Genomic DNA, 19214 nt, shown 5'->3' with positions numbered 1-19214 from the left:
CACAGAAATCTTTTTTTTTTTTTTTTTTTGGCACAGAGATTAGTGCACTGCACAGCTTAGAACCTGAGCTTTAACCAATGTATATCCAGCCCCTACCCTGCATAGGGCATTGTGCTAAGTGCTGGGGACACTGGAATACAAAGACAAGTTCCCTTCCCCCAAGAAGAGCCGTCTGTGGGAACAGCCATGTGAAGGGTCCAATGGGGATAAGGCCACTGTGCAGGGTGGCTATGAAAAAGCAGCAAGGGGCGGGGGAGACAACGCAGCTAGAGGAAGCTTGGGGCTCCAGCAGTGAGAGGAAGGTGCTGCAAATGTGGCAGGGACCGTTTAGAGGTTGGGAGAGGGAGGGTGGACAGCAGATGGAAATATGAACAACTACCCCCTGCCCCCAGATCCTCCCACCTCTGAACTCTCCAAGCTGGTTGGTCCTTCCCACTCAGTCACAAGGGGGACTGACCCTTGGCCCCTCCATCCTCAACCACAACCACCCTCAATCACATCTATGCTATTGAACTTGGGCTGACATCCAGAAGCCAGGGAATAGCTATTCACAAATTCTGTAATTGGAGTCATTAGTGTTGACTCAGAAATCATTTTTTCTAAGTCTTTCTCTTGAAGAAGCTTTTAAAACCTTTAAATTGGTTAATGGAGAGTTTAGAGATGAGGACGGAGCCTCTGCTCTCAGCTTCCCCTGCCCATCTTCCTGGCCCTTCCCAACACACTCAAGGGCAAAAGTGATGAGATAATCCAGTATCTGTTTTATTAAAAACCCACACATTTCTGGTACAACTTTCCCAAACAGGGCTCAAAATCCACACTCTCCTGCTCCAAGACTCCAGGTGCTCAATCTCCATTTACCCCTCACATCGGTAGGACAATAATAATGCTTTCCCATAAAATTACAGTGTGAAGTGGTAGAAAAGAACCCTGGGCTGGGAATCAATGGGTCCGAGTCCTCATCCTGGCCTAGAGACTCATAAAGCCATGCAACCAGGGGCATCACTCTGCCCCCCTGAGCCTATGTGAGCACTGAGGTCCCCCCTGCAGTGAAATGTCCTCGTATCAGTCCTATAAGGTAGGAGGGCAGACACCACTGCCCCTGGTCTACCACTTAGGAAACAATATAGTGAGTCAGTCACTGCTTCAGGCGACATGGCCTGGCAAGTGGCGGAGCCAGAACATGGGTCTTCATACACTTTCCTCTTCTTTACTGTGCTGGGGAAGGTGCTTAAGGTTTTTGGGAAGGTGTGTATAAAACTGGCCTCTTCTTTGAGACTCAAGCTGTGATCTCTCTCTGAGAACCCACAGGCTCCATCTTTAGGGCTGAAGTGAGAAGGTCTGAAAAAGTCAAGCAGATACATCCAGGCATTTAGGCAAGAAACTCCTTCCTTCTAAACCAAAGGTGAAACTAAAATGATCATGAATCCACTGGGATGAACAAAGGCAAATGCTGGAGCTAGTCTCAGCGATCACCTGATCCAGTTTTCCCAAGTGTCAGCCATTCATGGAACTACCCCCATGATTTTGGCCAAGTCTCTGGATCTATATATCCCTTTACCCAATGTTTTTCTTTAAATTGATTCACTATTTTTTTTAAGCAAGCTTTATCTTGGACATACACCTATAAAACTACAGGTCAATATGCTAGTCATATTTTTGTATATTAAATATGCAACTACTAAAATAAAAAATAATAATTTGAATACCACCTAAAATCCTCTTGTGAACCATCAGAGGTACACACATCAGAGGTTGGCATACAATGGCGTAGTCTAAGTGTGAGGAAACTGAGGCATGGGGAAGAAAAAGTCAAGTGATTTGCTCAAAGACAAAAGCTAAGGTGAGGACCAGGGTCTCTGGACCCTTCAGTAAAGTTTTTCACAGGCCAATGAATGAATCCTCTTGGTGCACAGACCAGGAATGACTATAAATGTATCCAAGGATCATCTGTGATGCTACCAAGTGGGGGAAAAGATCAGAATCATTTATAAGCCATACACTTGAAATTACTTGGGAATCTGAGCTCCCACTGGAATTTCTACCCTGGAAAGGGATACTGACACCCTATTTTTGTCACCCAACCTCCTACTCCCCACCCCCAACCGTTGATTGGCACCAGTGACTATGTTTTAGCTCACCTTAGCCAAAACCCAGTCTTACAAGACTCCTTTCCAAGGAGTAGGGGTGTGGAGGGATGGTCCCACTGGGGTATCCAGGGCTGGCTCCGAGATGCCTACTTCTGCAGAGGAGGCCAAGGTTTCCTGTACTTGAGGCATGTGGGATGCGTGAGGCTCCTGCCAGCAAGGTGTTCAGGCTGCAGAGGGAGGGGCTGGAGAAAGACTTCACTCCTGTAACTGCCAGGTTGCTGGGCCCTGGGGCTACAAGAAGAGGTAAGAACAACTCTTACTCATGCTGTATTCTTAGATTTCTATTTCAGAGCAAGGACTTCTTAAAGGACTTGGTTTCCCCTGGCATTGTTAACTCAGCCCAACCCAATGACTCATGAGTGAGCAGTGCTTTCAGAGCCCTAGAAGAGTAACCAAGACAGCCTCAGGACACTGTCTCCCCTAAAAAATCATCAGAGCAGCTACCATTTATTCAATACCTACTGTGTGTCAGGCCACTGTGCCCTTTATAGTCATCTCATTCAATCCTTATGATAACCTAATGAATTAGGCACTACTATTCCCCTTATTTTTAAGAGGTGAAGAAAGAGGATTAAAGACATGAAGTCCAAGTTCAATGACAGCGCGGGTTATAACTCAGGTTTATCTGACTCTAAATACTGTGCTCTTAACCACCACTGGGTCAGAAATCACAAGCAGACCAGAGGCTACTATCACTCCCCTCTCTGACATGGGGTACTGAGCTCAGGGGAGAGACCCTGTTGGCTTTGACTTGTGTCTGTACCTGCTGCCTCCATGGAAAAGAGGGTCCGCAGCCTCTCCTGGGCGGGCTCATTTCCCAGAGCCGCTGACTGCTGGTAACATTTCACAGCCTCTCCCAGATTCCTTTGCACACCAAGGCCCTTCTCATAGCAAATTCCCAAGTGGTACCTGCTCTGGGAGTCCTAAAAGAGAAAATGGACAGACATACAGACACACACATGCAGGACTGAGGAACAGAAATGCTCAGCCGGAAGGCAGGCAGAGTTAGGCGTGCTGGTTCATCCATGCAGGGTCAAGGCCCAGCCCTGGCTTGGGCCCCTACTGAGGGAACTCAACTAGGAAATGCCAGGAGCATTTCAGAGAAAGTGTCTCTCCTCCTTTAAAAGGTTAAGCCTTTTGGGATGGCAGGGTCAAGGCCCAGCCCTGGCTTGGGCCCCTACTGAGGGAACTCAACTAGGAAATGCCAGGGGCATTTCAGAGAAAGTGTCTCTCCTCCTTTAAAAGGTTAAGCCTTTTGGGATGGCCCATGGCTCACTTGGGAGAGTGTAGTGCTGATAACACCAAGGCCACGGGTTCAGATCCCTATATAGGGATGGCCGGTTTACTCACTTGGGAGAGTTTGGTGCTGACAACACCAAGTCAAGCATTAACATCCCCTTACTGGTCATCTTTAAAAAAAAAAAAGGTGAAGCCTTTTGCCCACAGCTCTGGATTGTCTCTCACTGAGATCTCTGCTCCTCTGAGAGGCAATAGCAGGTAGAGGTTAGGTGCTCGGCCTGTACAGCCAGACTGCCTGGGCTCCAATCCTGGCTCTACCACTTACCAGCTGTGTAACCTCAGGCATGTTACTCTACATCTCAGGGCCTCAGTTTTCTCACCTATAAAGTGGGGATAATAATAGCATCTACCTTATTAGGTTATTGTAAGGATTAAATGTGTTACTAGGGGCCGGCCCGGTGGCGCACTGGATGGTGCGCCGCTTGGGAAGCGCGGTGGCACTCCCGCCCGAGGGTTCGGATCCCACATACAGACCGGTTCCCGCTCACTGGCTGAGCGAGGCGTGGGAGCAACACCGAGGGTTGCAATCCCGTTGCCGGTCCCGGTCCAGTACGGGCGCAACACTGAGGGTTGCGGTCCGTTGCCGGACACGGAAAAAGACAAAAAAATAAAAAATAAAAAATAAAAATAATAAATGTGTTACTATATGACAAATGCTTAGATTAGTGCTATTTTTATTATTATTATCATCCTCTTTAGTTGCCCACATCATTAATCTCTCCCTCTCTACTAGAACGTTTTCATCATATTCAATCTCCCAATTTAAAAAAACAAAATACTCTGTTGACTCCCAACCATGACCCCATTTCTCTTCTACCTTCCTCAGTCAAATTTGTGGAAACAGTCATCTGTCTACACATTCTGCCCCCACTTCTGTAACATGAAGGCCAAAGTCTCTGCAATAAATAAGGTGAACTCACCGCCACAGGCCAGTTTACCACACAGCAGTGGACATAGGTAAGGCCAGAACATGCATCCCTGCAATGCTGTTCAGTACAAACCCAGGAGGACACAATTCCCTGTGGGTTGATGACTGTGAGGGCTGTGTCCCAACGCAGTGTCACATAATAGGTGACAGACATCCTTGTGCACTTCTCCTCTCAGCATGCTGGTCTGACTACAGTTGGCCAGGTGCCCCAGGCTTGTCCAGCACATAGACATGCTGGCCCATCTAGCCTAAGGAGAGATCTGTGGGCCTCTTTCAAGGAAAGGTATGCACAGCAGTAGGTACTCGTTGGTAACATCAGTCCCCTTTTGAGGGCTACTGCAGATACTTTGGGCAACACAGAGCAGACCAGGAAAAGTATTCTGATGCCCAAGAGTTCAATGAAGTTATCGGTGTATTCGCCAGAAAACAAACGAAGCTGCAGTCCCCCTATGCAGGGAAATTACAGTACGTGCACATTGCTTATTTTAATCCAGGACTCCTGGTCTTTCAAGATGCAACTCAAACAAGGTACTCGTCAAATATACTCGAGGAATACAGCAAACCACAGGTCACCTTCTCGGTGATTCAGAGTGATGTAAAGGTCTGAGATCTCATGCATTAAAGATAACTGTTTAACTCAGTATTTCCCAAACCTAACTAACCATTTTTTCCCTCATATTACTTATAAACATCCCATAGAACTAATGCTCCATGGAACAAACTGTGGATCATGCTGCTTGAATGCCAATGCCCAGTTCATAGGCAACCAGACATTCCCACCCCCACCCCCAAACTGCTGAGTGTCGCCACCTTACGTGTCTTCGGACTTCCCTGGGTTACCACTTGTAATGATGTACCTTTCATGTGTACAGCTTACAAAGTGCTCTCACACTTGTTATCTGTTAGATTTTGATCCTTACAACAACCCTATGAAGAGGCAGACAGTTAAGACAGGCATTATTATGCTGATTTTAAAGAAAGGAAACAGGTTTGGATCAAGAAGAGACCGGCCTAGTAGTGAACAGGTAAATGTTTAACAACTGGCTCTCCAGGGAGGAAAAGCCCTGCTTTGTAATATTTAGCAATTTCTGTGGTACAAATAGTCCCACCATAGCTGATTTTAAGCTACCAATAGCTGTCGCAGGCTGGTAGAAGCCAGCTTCCCAACACTGCTGGAGCTGCCCAAGGGCCACAGAGTAAGTCAGTGAGAGCTGAGGCTTGAAGCCAGCCCAATGCTCCTATCAACTGATCTCCTAAGCACAGAACTCAGTACCAGTTCCAAAACCCCTTCTCTCATCAGACTTGATCTCCAACATGCCTGGATACCACAGATCTCATACCCCATTGTTGGCTGCAAGCCAAAGATATTTCACAGCTCTGTGCTCATCCAGGTATGGCTCCTTGGTGAAAAGCACCCCGAGGAAAGCTTGGGCCTGTGGTTAAGGAGGAAGGAAAAAGTCATCATGGTCACTTTCAGGCTCCACATGCCCCAGACACCTAAGATAGACCCACCAATGGCACTCACCTCTCTCAAACCTGAGTCTGCAGCCTGCTTCAGCATGGACACTGCCCTCTGCCGCACAGGGTCCCATGAGGAGGCTGGGTCTTGCAGTAGGCACCTGGCATAGCGGTACTGAGCCAGGCTGTGGCCCTGGCTGGCAGCCAATTGGTAATAGTGGACCGCCTGGGGCAAAAGGAGAAACACCCAGTCAGCTGATAACTCCGTGCCTTTTTCCTTCAGTGAAATTTTTAAAAAATATTTTAATTAGATAATACATAATAAGTATCAATTAATCAGAAAACACAGATAAGCCCATATTAAAAATATAAACCAAAAATAGAAACATAAAATCCCAAGAAGTTCTGCCTCCTAAAGATCATTCTGTTAAAATTTTAGTGTACAGCATTGCAAATTTCTTCCCACATATATACTAGTATGTGCTATACATACACGCACACAGTATATACATATACAGACACATATATACACATTCCCATACATACATATGAGAGAAAAAGAGAGTGAGTGTGTGAGTGTGTGTGTGTGTGTGTATACGGAGGGAGAGAGAAAGAAAATTGGATCACACTACACTATTTTGTAACCAATTGTTTTACTTAAAAATACAACATAGGGCCGGCCCGTGGCTCACTTGGGAGAGTGTGGTGCTGATAACACCAAGGCCCCGGGTTCGGATCCCACATAGGGATGGCTGGTTGGCTCGCTGCCTGAGTGTGGTGCTGACAACACCAAGCCAAGGGTTAAGATCCCCTTACCGGTCATCTTTTTTAAAAATAAATAAATAAATAAATAAAAATAAAAATACAACATAAATGTCTTTCCCTGCCAATAACTATAGATCTAGTACATCATTTTTAAGGCTCACATAGATGTAATTAACCAGTTCTCTATTAAAGAAACTTTAAGTTGTTTTCCCTTTCTTTGCCTTCTTATACAATTCTAAGAAATAATTCTTCTTTTTTTTTTTTAAAAGATGACCAGTAAGGGGATCTTAACCCTTGACTTGGTGTTGTCAGCACCATGCTCTCCCAAGTGGGCCAATCGGCCATCCCTATATAGGGACTCGAACCCGTGGCCTTGGCTTTATCAGCACCACTCTCTCCCAAGCGAGCCACGGGCCGGCCCTAAGAAATACATTCTTGTATATAACATCTTTCTGTACTTATCCTACTTTTTTAGAGCTGATTAATCTAGTCATTAATGTGCTAATCTAGGCTCTGTGGATATAGCTGCAAAGAATAAGGATAAGATCCCTGCCCTCCCAGAGTTTTGAGTCTAAATTCCTAGAAGTAGCTAGGAAAAAGTAGCTTCTTTCTTATTTTTAAAGAAAGTAGCTTTTTTCTTATTCTTCCCTCACAGCTGAGCTGGAACCAAGTGGGGAAGAGAAGCCATACCTGCCCACTGCTCAGTTCTAGAGACCACTCTGGGCAGCCCCACAAAGGAGACAGGCCTGGGGCAGGGGAGAGCAGGTGCAGTACCTTGTTAATGTCTCTAGGGGTGCCCCTGCCATGCTCATGACACAAGCCCACGTTGTACTGTGCTTTGCTATAGCCGTGGTCGGCAGCTTTCTGGAAGTAAGAAAAGGCTGCCGTATAGTCCCCATTCTTCATGTTCTCGGTCCCTGTAAAAAAGCACATGGCACAAACGCTCACAGCTTCCTCTAGGAACATCCCCATATCCTCAGCCAGACACCTATGGGCTCCTCATCTGATCAAAGGTTTCTTCCTTTTTGTGCTATACTCTTTGCATATTTTTCTGTCCTCTGAATACTTCATTGGTTTGCCATAGACAGTGGGTTCTGCCCTCCTATAAACCATTCTTCCTTCTCTTGGTAATAGCATCCAGATTTCCTTTTAGGAACAACCCTTCCCCCAGTGCTGTCAATCAATGTACCTGTGCTTTTCCCAACCAATGAGACTCTTTCTCGGGAATCTGAATCTTGGGACAAGGAGAGAAAACAGCTCTGTAGGTTTATTCTGACAACAGCATTCTGAAGATATTATCACTTGCTGCACCCGTGTCTCTAGAACTTCCTTGATTCCTGTCCTTTCTGAGGCTCAGCAGGTTAACAGATATTAATGATTCCTTTTGTGCTTTAGCCAGAGTAGGTTTAGGTTGCTTGTAACCAACAAAACGTAACTGATACAGGTGATACTGTTAATCTTGTTTTATGAGGAAACTAGGAGTGGTAATATAAGATTGCTGTATGCAGCTATGTCCAACTCCAAAGCCCATGCTCTTTTCATTGCCTGAATAAAAAGGAAATAGGAAAGAGGCAAAGTACAGGCAATTCTCAACTCTAAGCCTTTGCTCAAACTGTCTCTCCTTCCTGGGATCTCTCTTTCTGCCTCCACTATCAGGCTTCCCATCCTCTTTCTGCTCTAGAACCTTCAGACCACACTCAGGCTTTAAACACTTTTTTGGCACTTACTTAACATATCAAGCCTTTTTCTATGAACTAAACTGAATCCTCAATTAGACTGTAAAATCCTGGAGGCAGAAGCAGAAAAAGACTGTAGAAGAAATAACTTTACATAGGGTGAAAGCTCTATACAAATGCAAAATATGATTATGGCTTATGCTCCCTTTATGTTCTGCCACAGTGTTTAGCACTTTCTGAATAAATGAATATATGAATGAAAGAATGGGTAAAAAAAAATTCTGAGAAGAGACTGTCTGCCCATCAAAATCACAAAAAGCTAATGAGTTAGCAGCCAAGTTCCACTCAGCCAGCAAAGAATTAAAGTTGCCTCCCTGCTGTCTGAAAACTCACTGTACAGAATTCACAGAGCCCTCTGTCCTTGGGGAGAAGACTCAAAAGGTCAAAGGATTCTACCCTGTCTCCATTCCCCACACTGGCTCCATCGGTAAATCCAGATCCATCTACCCTCCTCAATGCTGGTGCCTTCCTCTAACCTAGATCTGGCCAACATCATGCTTTGCTTAGCAGTTAGTTAACAGCTCCTACCTGGTCTCCTGTTTCCCTTCTGGTATCCCTACAATCCACACCAGTCTACACTATTGTGTAGAGAGATTTTTGAAAAAACAAATCAGATCATGTGACTGCCCCCTTCCTGCTCCAGCTTAAAAACTTCTAATGGCTTCTTGTTTCATTTAGAAAATCCAGGGCCGGCCCGGTGGCGCACTGGATAGTGCGCCACTTGGGAAGCGCGGTGGCGCTCCCGCCCGAGGGTTCGGATCCCACATACAAACCGGTTCCCACTCACTGGCTGAGCGAGGCGCGGGAGCAACACCGAGGGTTGCAATCCCGTTGCCGGTCCCCGGTCCGGTATGGGGGCAACACTGAGGGTTGCGATCCGTTGCCGGACACGGAAAAAGACAAAAAGACAAAAAAAAAAAAAAGAAAATCCATACTCTTTACCTTGGCTTAGAAAGTCTCACTTGATTTGGCTCCTGCCTGCTTCTCTGACTTCATCTCCTAATCATCCCATGATCTCTAAGCTCCAGCCACACTCATATTTCTTTTATTTCTTTAGCAAGAAAAACTCAGTCCTGTCACAAGACCTTTGCACCTGCTGTTCCCTCTGCTTGGAAAGCATTCTCCAAATGGAAATAAGACTGGCTTGTTTTTGTCAATTGGGTCTTGAATCAAAGGTCTTTCCTTCAGTGAGGCCTTCCATATCAAAAGCTGCTCCTTGCCCAAGTCACTAACACATTCCCCTGTTTTATTTCTTTATTGCACTTATCATCATCTAAAGTTCCTTTTATTTGTTTGCCAATTTACTGTTTTTCTCTCCCTCAATTCACGTCAGCTCCATGTGAGTAAGGACTGTCTCTGAATCATTGTATCCAAGCACCTAAAATAGGGTCTAGCAAAAAGTGAATGCCCAATAAATTTGCACTGAAAGAATGTCAGCCTCTCACCCACTGCCCACTAGACCCCAATAGATGTTGCTGGGAGTCTGGGTCTCCACCTCAGAAGGCCTCAAACTTGAGCCACATCACTCACTGCAGAGACCAAGACAAATTGTGGAGGGGCATTTGGAGTCTCCAGATGTGGGAAAAAGATTCCTATTTATGTACTTGAGGGCCTGCTCCAAACCTCAGGAGGCTGCTCTTTCTTAAGTGTAGCAGAGAATACTAGGTGTCCTCCAAGATTTATCTTCTCCTTCTTACGCAGTAACAGAATTTACAGGTAAGCACACGGTCACTCAGCTAAAGATTATTTCTCAGCCTCCTCTGTGACTAGGTGTGGCCACAAGCCTACACTCTGGACAAAAATTTGTGCAACTTCTAGGTTATGTCTTTAAAGGGATGGAGTGGTCCTTTAGCTTTCCCACCTTCCCGCTTCCAGCTGGCTAGAATATGGATATGAGAGTAGGAGCTGGAATGGCAAACTGGACCTCAAGATGACAGCCAGTTTTAAGAATGGCAGCACGCAGTTGAATAATGGGTCCCTGACACCACTGAGCCACCATAACAGATTTGGTCTACCTACCTGGGAGAAAACAAAACCTCTCTTGTTTAAACCACCACTTACCCTAACTGTATTTGACTACCCCCATACCCTTTCCATCTTCCCATCCTCCTGTCTTAGGGCAAGTTACCAAGAAAATTAAAAATGATGGAAACACTGAGCTGGAAGAGCTGCTGAATGGAAGTCACAGCCTCCTCGAGGGGAAGAGTTCTTGATTTATCTTGTTCCTGGTGAAGAAACATAAAGACCCATCAAGGGATGGTTCACTGGAATTACCACCCACCCAGCAGAATGTTATGGGGATCCAGGTGGCCAAATATGAATAATACCTTCTTTTCACCAGTGGGCTGAGGCTGGCCTGGGTTTGCCTTAGACTGAAAGCTACTGCCGGAGGGAAGGAAGCCAAAATCACTGGGACCTGCAAGGGAAAGGCCAACACACAGCGATGGCAAAGGAGAAAGGTGTTACTTTTCCTTTTCTCCTACTCTCCCAGTTTTCCCAGCCTCTCTATCCAGCACCCCTACAGGAACCAAAATAACTCTGAATCACCCCAGAAAGCATGGGACCTCACAGGAATGACAATTCCCCTATCTGGGAATATGCAGCAACAAATGTTCATATGCCCAACTCCCCACCCTTGCCTTCTGCTGATTCCAGGAGGTGGAAACATACCTTCCTCAGAGGGGTCGTGAAGACCAGCTGCTGTCAAGGAGCCGTGTGAGGAGAAGCTCTTGGGCTGAGTTGAGGGTTCTTCCTGGCTAAGTCTGGGTTTGCTGAAGCCAGTATGCCTGGGAGCTGGGCCATCAGGGAGGGGCAGAATGTGCCTACGCAGTGCTGGAAAGAGCCAGCAACAGTGGTCAGATGAGAAGGAGATTAGTTCAGTCTGCTCAGGCTTGACTGAATCCTCCCTGAGGTCTTGGAGACCACAGGAAGAATTCTGAAACTCCTGTGACATGTTCTTGACACTCCTCATCTTCCATTTCCTTTGCTGGTTTCCCTCCACAGGGGTCTTGAGGGGCCTGTATTTATGCCAATATCTCCCCCAAGCATAAGTCACTCCTCTGCTTGAATTCCTCCAGTGGCAGGGAGGCAGCCACCTTATTTACTATTGTAGTCCCAACACTCTGTTTGATGGTAATACTGGTAATTATTATAATCACCATAATAAAGACAAGAACTGATATTTTAAAATTACTGAGCACTTACTATGTGCCAGGTGCTGTTCTAAGTCCTTGACCTGTATTAACTCATTTAGTCCTCCCAAGAAACCTATGGAGTGGGTTTTATTATTATCACATTTCACAGATAAAGAAACTGAGGCACAAGGAAGTTAAAATGACTTGTCCAGGGACACAAGACTAGTATGCAGCAGTCTTGGGGCTTGAACCCTCACAATCTGGCTCCAGAGCCTCAACCTCTAGGCTATATTGTCTCTGTACCATGCCACATTAATAGTGTACTCAATAAAGATTCATTTATTGATGAATAACAGAATGACTGACTGGAGAGTGACCTCACTGGTTGATCATTGGGCAGGAAGCCACACCCAGGATCTAAAGTAGCCTGGACCTATGGTTCTCCTCTATGGGAGGTGATGGGAGGACACAGAAGGACACTGAGGGGCAGGTGTGGCTCACACCATGGGTAGATAAAACTTCCCCACATCTCTTTCCTCTGACTTCAGATAGGAAAGGCAAGGAGCTGCTGATGGCTCTTTTCCTGAGGTGTGTCCAGAGATGCTTCCTGGCCCAGAGAAACTCCCAGTCCAGCCCTCCTGCCCCTAGGACTGAGAACTCACAGGAGCACGGATGCCACAAGGGAGATGAGAGGAAACGGTTCAGGGGAATGCGCCAAGAGCAGTGTTCCATCCACCAAGGTCCTGCTGGCAGGGATGCCTGGAAGTGGATCTGCCTTGCCAGCTGCAGGGCCAGCACAGCCAGAGTGCCCTGGGAAAGACAGCACATCAGGGACACAGTCCTCCATCATTCAACTCCTTCAGCTCAAACATCACTTCCAGGGGAAGCCTTTCGTGACCCTTGGCTGGGGCAGCTTTCCCATCACATACTCTCACAGCACCTGAACTTCTCCTCTGGGTCCCAAATTACAATGGTACTTAAATAATCACCTCTACAATTATTCAACTAGGGCCTGTCTCTCCTATTAGTCTCTAAGTACAAAAAGGGCTCACTAATGTATGCCTGGTACCCAGTACAGTGCTAAGATATAGTAGGGGCCTAATAAACACATGCTGAATACGTGCATGAGTGAATGACTGAACAAAGTCTAAACAGGCAAAAAGATAATGTGGTAAGTTGGGCTTAGCCACAAATGCAGCGACAGGTCAGAGTTCCCCATCACAGTCACTCTCCAGACTGGCACAAGCCCTTCCTTGCCCCCAACCAAGCCACCACACCACACACACATTTATAAGTGTAGGCTTGTTGATGATATTTCTTCTTTGACAGGTCTGCAGACCTGAGCTAGTGTGACTGCTCAGTGACTGCTTGGTTTTCCCTGTCTCTTCCTATGTTGTGCTCAGAAAGGGACACCAAAATATGTGTTTGTCGCAACAAGCACTGTGAACAATGGCAAATAGGACAGACACAGTCTCTGTCTTTATGAAATTTATGTCCTTCACTGAGAGAGAAAGACAAAACCTAAGTACACAGAGAAATAAGTCCAATAACTACCAATTACGCTAAATGCCCAGAAGGAAACAAATCAGGGGGTTATGAAGATTATAAAAGGGAGACCTGACATTTTATGAAATTTATGTCCTTCACTGAGAGAGAAAGACAAAACCTAAGTACACAGAGAAATAAATCCAATAACTACCAATTATGCTAAATGCCCAGAAGGAAACAAATCAGGGGGTTATGAAGATTATAAAAGGGAGACCTGACATGACGGGGAGTCAGGGAAAGCCTCTCTGTGGGGATAATGTGTGAGTCAATGTTAGAAGGAAGAGAAGGCACCAGCATTGTGAAAAGCAGGGACAAGTATCCATGGCATTGGTGATGCCTATGTGCAGGCCCTTTTACCTGGGCAGTAGTGACAGAGCCCAGGGACATTATCAGGACCTCTAGAATCCAGGCCCAGTTCCCAAAAAGACTCACTGTAGGTCTGCCCTGGTGTTCAGATCTTTGGCAAAATGGGAAAATGTTCTCCTCTCCAGGGTGTGTTATGTCCTTAGTCACCCTAGAGAGGTGTCCCTTTCACGAGACAACCCAGGTTCAGCTCCACTTTGACACCAATCTACAGATGAGAAAACTGAAGCTCAGCAAGGTTAAGTCACTTGTCCAAAGTACACTGCATGAAAAGTAGCAGAGATGAGATGTGACAGACACGAGAGTGATGTGTGTGCCAACTTCATTCAGAATAACTTATAAACAGAAACTTTACTTGGAACTTTGCCTGGAAGGCAGATTCTGCCCTGTTAGACCTAGTGTTCACTACTGAGCATCTGACCTTATAGCATCTGACCAACAAATATTTATTGAGCAACTATTGTGGATGGGGCCCTGTACTAGGTGCTTTTACAAGTCATACCAGGTACAGCAAACAAGCTGCAGAGCATGAATTGCAGAGTTAAATCTAGCTCCTTCACTTAATAGCTGTGTGTCCTTAAACACGTTACCTACGATTTCAGATTCCTCATCTATAAAATGAAGATTACACAAGGGTACTTCAAAGGTTGTGGAAATATAGAATTAAAAGGTAATACAAATCCTTCCAAGAACTTTTTAAAGTACCCTCGTATCTCCCTTGCAAAATTTTTGTAAGGATTAAAAAACGTAACGCAGGGCCTGGCCTGTTAGCTCACTTGGGAGAGCACGGTGCTGATAACGCCAAGGTCAAAGGTTCAGATCCCTGTACTGCCCAGCTGCCAAAAAAAAAAAAAGATAATGTATATAATACCTTACATTAATAAATAATGGTATTTATTAGCTATTTATTGTAAGCTCCACGAAGGCAAGAATATATCCACCTTGTTCTCTGCTATGTCCCTAGTGCCTAGCAAAAATATCTTGCTCAGAGAAGGTGTTAAAAAAATGTTTACTGAATGAAAGGAGGAATAAATACATTGGGATGAATGGCAATAGCTCCATGAATATACTCCAATGCTATGGGTTACTCAGATTTTGAGTGTGGTAACAATGATGCCCTACCTCTTGTTTCTAGGCTAAATTATACTTTTTTGCAGGATCATTATCATCCGCTTTGAAGGTCAAGGACAGGGCTGGGGAGATAGGGCATCCCACAGGGTGTTTACCCATGATATGGCATCCCACAGGGTGTTCGGGGAGACGTGGGCAGACATCCACTGGAAGGCATCCTTCCATCCATGGGACCTCGGGCCTCTGCTCGTGCCTGGGCCATGGGGGCCAGACCTAGATGACACAATAAGAGGCTGTCAAGTTCTGTATGAAGTGAGGGCAAAGGAGGGCCAGGAAAGGAGATGGGCAACAGAATGGCAGTGTCTCACCTGTCAAAGTTGGGCACGGGAACCAGCAGGGTGGAGGAGGAAGCCTGAGGCCCATCTGGGCTAGGGGACTTGGGAGTCACCCCCCGGAGGCCAGGTCCCAGCAAACGGGGAAGAGCTGTGCAGAGCGACAAGAATGAGTCACCTCAACAGGAAAAGGACTGAGGCAAAGGTGGCCCAAACAATCTTCCCTCTGACCTATGCTGGCATCTCACATAGGAGCTCAGGAATCACTGGCATCTGTCTCTGCAGTGGTTCTTAAGAATCTTTTGCCTCGTACAGATTCTGGGGTGCCACCCCAAAACCAATAAACCAGAATCTCTCAGGACAGAGCATCTACATTTTGAAAAAGCTCCTCATGTGATTCTGACACTCTGCTACACTGCCAACCAGTTCTAAAATGACCAGGCATTCATACACATACTCTCGCCCAATGTCTGCAACAGTTTGTCTCCAAACCCCTCCGACTACTCTATTTGCCTCCAGTCTTTCATTGATCTGCCCACAGCGCCTGCCATTTGACTCTTCCCACTTCCAATAGCCCCATGGTCCAAGCTCCGCCCTCTTCTCACTAGCCCCACCCACAGCTCACAGTCCAACGACTCCAGACTTTTAAAATGCAGCTCCGCCCCTCTGAAGGCCCCGCCTTCCTCAGCCTTAACCCCTCCCGCTATTGCTTTGGCGATTTCCTCGGTTCCATACCCCACCTCCGGTTCAGAATCTTCACGGCACTCGCTGCGTGGACGCCCCTTACCTCGGCCCAGGAGTCCCGGGAGGCGCCACATGTTGTTGCCAGCACCACAGAGAACTCGCAGCCAACAGAGCGCGGCCAAACCACGGGACAGCGGCTACAGCGGCCGCTGTAGTGCCCCGAGTGGCCGAGTCCCCTAGGAAGCTCTCAGCCAGCCAATCAGAAAGGAGTCCAGCCGGAAAGACGGCGCTCAGCGAGAGGAAGTGGAAGGTTTTAGCGTGTTTTGGGCAGACGGGAAGGCGAACTGCGACAAAGGCTTTGGGATGTAGGCCCGCTTCCCGCGGAAGAGGCGTCTTTTGCCGCCCCCACAGGAATAGGGAGAGCGCGTAGAGCGGGGTTCGTAGGTGGCGAGGCGGAACAGCTGTGAAGCAGGACCACTGAGAAGCGGAGCTAGAGCGGCTTGGGTCAAAGCAGGAGGACCGTGCAGACATCGTGGAGCCTCCAGAGAGGAAAAAGCTTCCCCAGGCCCTGAGGCTTGAGGAGATGGGAATAACCAGGCCCCGTAGACGGAGGAGAGAAGCCTTAGGGTCCAACAAAAGAAGCTAGAAGACCGAGCTTCCCGTCCAAGGCCATCTGCTTAGAGATACCAGTCCCGGGCCCGACTGCATAGGCGGCGAGAAACCGCGCAGGGCAGTTTTGATTCCCGGGTTCGGGCTCCCGCCCAGCTTTGTCTTTCTGTGTGTAGCCTCAGGCCGACCACTTACCTTGTGTGGGCCTCAGTCTGAGCCACGATCGGATCAGATGGAATGGTCTCGACTGATCCTTCCCGGTCTGATAGGCTGAGACTCTTGATCTAGTCCTCTAAAAATACCTAAGAGGAGACACCACCCGCACACAACCTGTTAATTAGAGCCCTCATCTGCCGACTTAGCCAATGTTATGTATGTGTTCTTTTGCGGAAAATAGTTCCTCTCATCTCACTTGAATCCGTGAAATAAAGGAGCTCAAATTCAAATGTAAAGTGTTCAGACTTCTCCCTCTCCCTTCCCCCAGGTATGTGACTTTTCGGTGTGTGGAAGTCTCTGCCTGGGCTAAAAGTACTGGAGGTACCTATTTTTAGACCCATTCTTGTGGTATGAAAGTAGTATTAATTTGTTAATCAACTTTTGAGCCTTATGTTAGCCACCATCCTAGAATCTGAGAAGACAGATGAATAAAGAGCTCTTGTCACCTCCAGGAATACATGGTTCAAAGGATTAGGAGTGGGCTTTGGAGTCCCACAAACTTGGGTTTGAATCCCAGCTTTCTTACTTCCTAGCTATGTTATCTTGCACAGCTTCCTTAAGCACACTAAGCCTCAGGTTCTTCATCTATAAAACGGAAAATAATACCTCACACAATTGTGAGTCTTAAATAAAACATTAAAAATGTTTAGCATAGTTCCTGGCACATAGTAAGAGCCCAATAAATGTAAATTGCTATTAATTACAGTAGTGGAGGAGGGGAGTAGGCAAATGTAATAGATAATGTTCCAATAGAAGCATGAGCAATGGGTTGTGGAATACCATGGAAGGATTCAGAAAAGTGGTTGCATTTGAACTGGGCCTTTAAATACGAGTAAGAGTTTGCCCAATGGAGAAGGGAGAAAGGAAGGCAGAGAAAAATGAATATATAAAGGACCAGAAGTTTGACTATTGGAAAACTATTCAGAAATATCCTTTTTTCAGGATCTGGGACAGCCACCTTTCATATCACTTGTGTTGCTGCCTCAAAATTACAAACAAGTATTCTGATTTGGCTCTGTTCTTCCTCTGGGGACTCCTGGACTTCCGCACCCTCCTTTCTACAGCCTGTCTGTAGTTTGTTTCATTCTTCAAGGTTCAGCCCAATCTCAGCTCTTCAGTGAAGACTCCCCAACTGTTTGAACCCAATTCCTGAAGCACTTCATTTCTTACAACACAGTGTAGCAGTAACTATATGTTGTCCTGTTATTTAATTATTTCATTTGTGTAAGTCCAGTTCTTTCCAGTTCTTCCCAGTTCTCTCCCTCAAGCAGGGATAGTATTTCCCATTTTGTATCGCACATAGGGCTTGACATAAACTGTCAGCCCACAGAATATGTTCAAACGATGCTTGTTGACTTGACTGACACCTTGTGCTGATGATGATTACAGTCAAGAACACCAGGTCCCTATCATGGAATTTAGCGATTTGAGTGGAAATGTATTCATTCCATATACAAACATTCATTGAGGATGCTCTCTGTTTGAAACTAGCTGAAAGGTTTTGAAGGAGAGGATAAGGCATCTGTCCCCATGTGTTGGAGTGAGCAGTACTGAAGCTGTGTTAGGACCTAAAACTGCAAGGGCTATAGGCAAATTTTTAAAACACAGTTTTTTTCTCGGCATGCATTTCTCTGAGTTCCCTTTTTTCCCATGGCTATTTGATATTTTGAACCTTGGTTATTATTTACAGCAATGTAAAGTTGTTTTCCGGTCAGCCTGGAGGCAGACTTGCATGTACTATCTAAGGGAAACCAAGGAAGACATCAATAAAACTATGCTGATTCCACCCCTCCACCAGGACCATGAGATAACAACAAGGGCAGGAGCAGAAACCAGATGAGTCTTGGTGAGACTGCGTCTGGCCCCTGCACTTCCCGCTCCCTCCTGCTTTTCATTCCTCACATTCCACTGCTTCAACCCCCTCTTTGAAAACCCTCAGTAAATCTGAATCTTTCTGATGGCTTTAGCCTGGCCATCTTCTTCAGGTTTAACAGAGATGTGTTAACCCAACATCTCTCCTCAGGTCACCAGTATTCTTGAATAAAAGCTGACTTCCATTTTCACCGACATGTGACTTTTGTTTGTTGGCTTTTGTCTGGGGGGAGGCAGCTGGACCTGTGAGTTCGGTGTTAATTTGGGGGAGCTACAGCCAGGAGTTGAGTGGCCCTGGCAACACATGTATAAAATGACATTGTGGCACCTTTTGTCCCCAGAAGCCTGAGAACACCAATAGACCACTTGCGTGAGGTATAGATGGCAAGGGCAGCTGGCATCCTCACTGACACACCAGATCATCACCTGTTCAGTGCTGCCCACAGTAGCACTGTCAGGAATGGCAACTTGATTTCCTTGACCTTCAGCTTGCCTGAACTGTCTGGCCCCAAACCATCAGCCATTCCTTCTCCTGCTCCCAAGCTCTGTGTTGTTGGATTGTGGCCCAAAGTCAAGTTGACTCAACCCGTCTACAAAGAAAAACTGTCTATCTTACATTGGTAACCTACTGCCTAGATGTGCAGTTAATCGCCTCTCGTGAGGTGTACACCTGCCATTGCGTACTCACCACAGTGAGTGTTCAGACATTTGTTGTTGCCTTCATTTTTGTAGACATCCTTAATTTGCATTAATCAAATATATGAGAGCTTATTCAGTGCTGGAGAATGTTCTAAGTATATAATAATTTTATTTATTTATTTTATTATTTTTTTTTTTAAAAAGATGACCGGTAAGGGGATCTTAACCCTTGACTTGGTGTTGTCAGCACCACGCTCAGCCAGTGAGTGAACCGGCCATCTGTATACAGGATCTGAGCCCATGGCCTTGGTGTTATCAGCACCGCACTCTCCTGAGTGAGCCACAGGCCGGCCCTAAGTATATAATAATTTTTATTTATTTTTAATTTTTTTTTTTTTAAAAAGATGACCGGT

At 46.2% G+C, this 19214-nt stretch overlaps 1 protein-coding gene across 1 annotated transcript; it reads right to left on the bottom strand.

The window, feature by feature from the left end:
• Window positions 1–738: 738 nt before the first annotated feature.
• On the bottom strand, window positions 739–15657 carry KIAA0141 (KIAA0141 ortholog). The gene is made up of 13 exons (XM_008588457.1): window positions 15569–15657; window positions 14818–14932; window positions 14605–14722; window positions 12130–12277; window positions 11004–11165; window positions 10661–10749; window positions 10462–10558; window positions 7372–7514; window positions 5900–6058; window positions 5715–5807; window positions 2911–3070; window positions 2139–2378; window positions 739–1338 (listed from the first exon to the last, which is right to left on the bottom strand). Exons 1-12 carry the CDS (start codon window positions 15597–15599, stop codon window positions 2140–2142), a joined length of 1554 nt encoding a protein of 517 aa, XP_008586679.1. The 5' UTR covers window positions 15600–15657; the 3' UTR covers window positions 739–1338; window position 2139.
• Window positions 15658–19214: the final 3557 nt, after the last annotated feature.

This window comes from Galeopterus variegatus, unplaced genomic scaffold (genome assembly GCF_000696425.1).
Source record: "Galeopterus variegatus unplaced genomic scaffold, G_variegatus-3.0.2 Scaffold4846, whole genome shotgun sequence".
NCBI lineage: Eukaryota > Metazoa > Chordata > Mammalia > Dermoptera > Cynocephalidae > Galeopterus > Galeopterus variegatus.
This window is presented reverse-complemented; position numbering and strand designations above follow the sequence as displayed.